Below are 2,140 nucleotides of genomic sequence, written 5' to 3' on the forward strand. Positions count from 1 at the left end.
AACGGTTGTTCACGTGCTTGTAAAATGAATCGATGCAAAACGTGCAAATGTTGTCTGACCAACGGTGGAATTGGGTTGCAACATGCCAAAATCCCTTGCATTTCTCTCGGTAGATTCTCAGCGATTTGCAACATCATGTGATTTGGCAGAACATACGCATAACTCTCATCCTCCATTCGTGCAATAGAGTCTCGCCATTTGTACACTTCTTTCAGCGCAAAGAATTGCCGGTTGTCGAAAATGCGTTTCGATTTTCGGTACATTTCCAAGTGTGAATCGGGTTTTATCGTAACCTTTATGTAACGCTTCATACAAATGTCTGTGCTGGCTTTGTAAACCGTCAATAGCAAATTGGTTTTGCCGTTTGCTTTGGCAATCAATTCATTACGGAGCAAATCGTAAATATACAGCAGATAGTGTGTATCTTGTTGTGCGTATGCGATCAGTTCGGCTGGCAATGGTCGCATTCTTCAATCAGCCAATTGAAGTGATTTATCCGCATCGATCTGGCAATAATGCTTGAGTAAAAATGCCAACGAGAGTCGTGCGAAGCCGAGACGCTTTGATGCTTGATGAGTATCAAACATATTCACAATATAAATGGATAAATCGCGTTGTAACCATTCCACGTCACTATCGGCACCATGGAACACTTTCACAATCTTCGGATTGGCAGTTACCTCGTTAAGAAGGTGCAGCTCTTCGCGCAGAGCCAACGTGTCAACAATATAGTCTTTTGTGCGGGTAGATAATTGCAGCAAACAAGTTATCCCCTGAAATGTTCGGTATGAATGGTGCTCTACATCGATTGCGATCTCTTTTGCCTCTTGCAATTCTTTCACCATAACATTCAAATCACTTTCCTTTTCGACATACATTAAAACCGTTTTCGACAATTCTTTCGGCTCTGTGACGGCTCCTTTTGCTAGTTGCCACTGATTCGGTGTGAATTTGCTCAACTCAAATTCGTATGGATGCAAATAACTTTCGACGTTTCCATCATCGTCATATTCTGGCAAAATAGCCAATGGTTTCAGTGAATGTGGCTTATACTTCAACTGAGGTATAAATGGTGTGTTTACACTGTTATCGACAGGTGTTTTAAAATTAATCTGCGGACGGATGATATTTCGTGCGGTCAGCAATCTGCAAGAGAATATTTTGTTTAGTTATTAAATTCGTCTGGAAATGTTTTTTATTTGCAATTTGATATTTACTTGGCAGTAATGCCTTGTGCTGAGCTCGGTGTTTTTCGATTCTCATTCCAACTACCACCACTACTGGCGCCGGCATTTTGCTTCGGTGTCGATGGTGCCGTGCTAATTTCCGTTTCAACCAGTATCGGTTCGATATTCTGACGAATTCCAGCCAAAAAATCCAAGTTCGAATTGATTCGCTCCAACATCACATCATTGCATTCTTGCAGCAGTTCCATTTTCTCATCATTATCACGCCTACAAGAGTATAATTATTGAGACGAACTAAGTTATCAAGTCATTTACCATTTCATTATGCAGTCTTACCGTTGAATATTGCCCTTAATATGCTGCAATTTCACCACTTTTGAGATTATCGACAAAATGTGATCCGAATGTCGTTGAACGGCTTTATTGAATGCGGGATATGCCGAGTACAGGTTCCGTGATGCATTCGATGGGAATGCATTTGTGGATTTGGTTGCGTCGACGATCAATGCCATTCCGTCCTTTTAAAAAAGGATAAAAAACACCATTAAATATTCTTAAAAATGCGATTGAAAAGTAAAAATTTGCCGAAAACAACGACTTACTTTTGTGAATTTTTCGATGGGCACATCTTTGATTTGATGCACTGAGGTAGTTAGTTCCACCTGATTTTCGTTATCACCCGACCCGTCCGAAGTGTCGACTTTTTCAATTTTCTGCTTATTTTTGTCTGCCATTTCTGTTGTTGACTGTAGTAACTAATTTTACGATATAAAATTGCGAGAAAAAAAACTCAATTTACGCAAACTAAATTTCGTAGCACACTTTGTTCATGTGCTTAAGTTTGACATGTTTAATGCGACTGAACTGTCAAATGACAGCATGAGGTATTTTTTCTCGCCACTGACATTTCATACCATATACAAACCCATGAAACATGCTGAATGATAACAAAC

General features: G+C 39.8%; 1 protein-coding gene across 1 annotated transcript; it reads right to left on the bottom strand.

Annotated features, from left to right (window-relative positions):
• Window positions 1-4: 4 nt before the first annotated feature.
• Window positions 5-1,923, bottom strand: LOC129579741 (exosome component 10-like; the record flags this gene model as incomplete). The annotated part of the gene is given in 4 exon segments (XM_055469906.1): window positions 5-1,146; window positions 1,218-1,454; window positions 1,524-1,705; window positions 1,790-1,923. Coding segments are annotated over 4 exon segments (1,693 nt in total), but the record flags the coding sequence as incomplete, so codon positions are not given.
• Window positions 1,924-2,140: the final 217 nt, after the last annotated feature.

The sequence above is a fragment of the Sitodiplosis mosellana genome, unplaced genomic scaffold, assembly GCF_009176505.1.
Source record: "Sitodiplosis mosellana isolate CC-2019 unplaced genomic scaffold, AAFC_SMos_1.0 Smas_scaffold_6488, whole genome shotgun sequence".
In the NCBI taxonomy this organism is placed as follows: domain Eukaryota; kingdom Metazoa; phylum Arthropoda; class Insecta; order Diptera; family Cecidomyiidae; genus Sitodiplosis; species Sitodiplosis mosellana.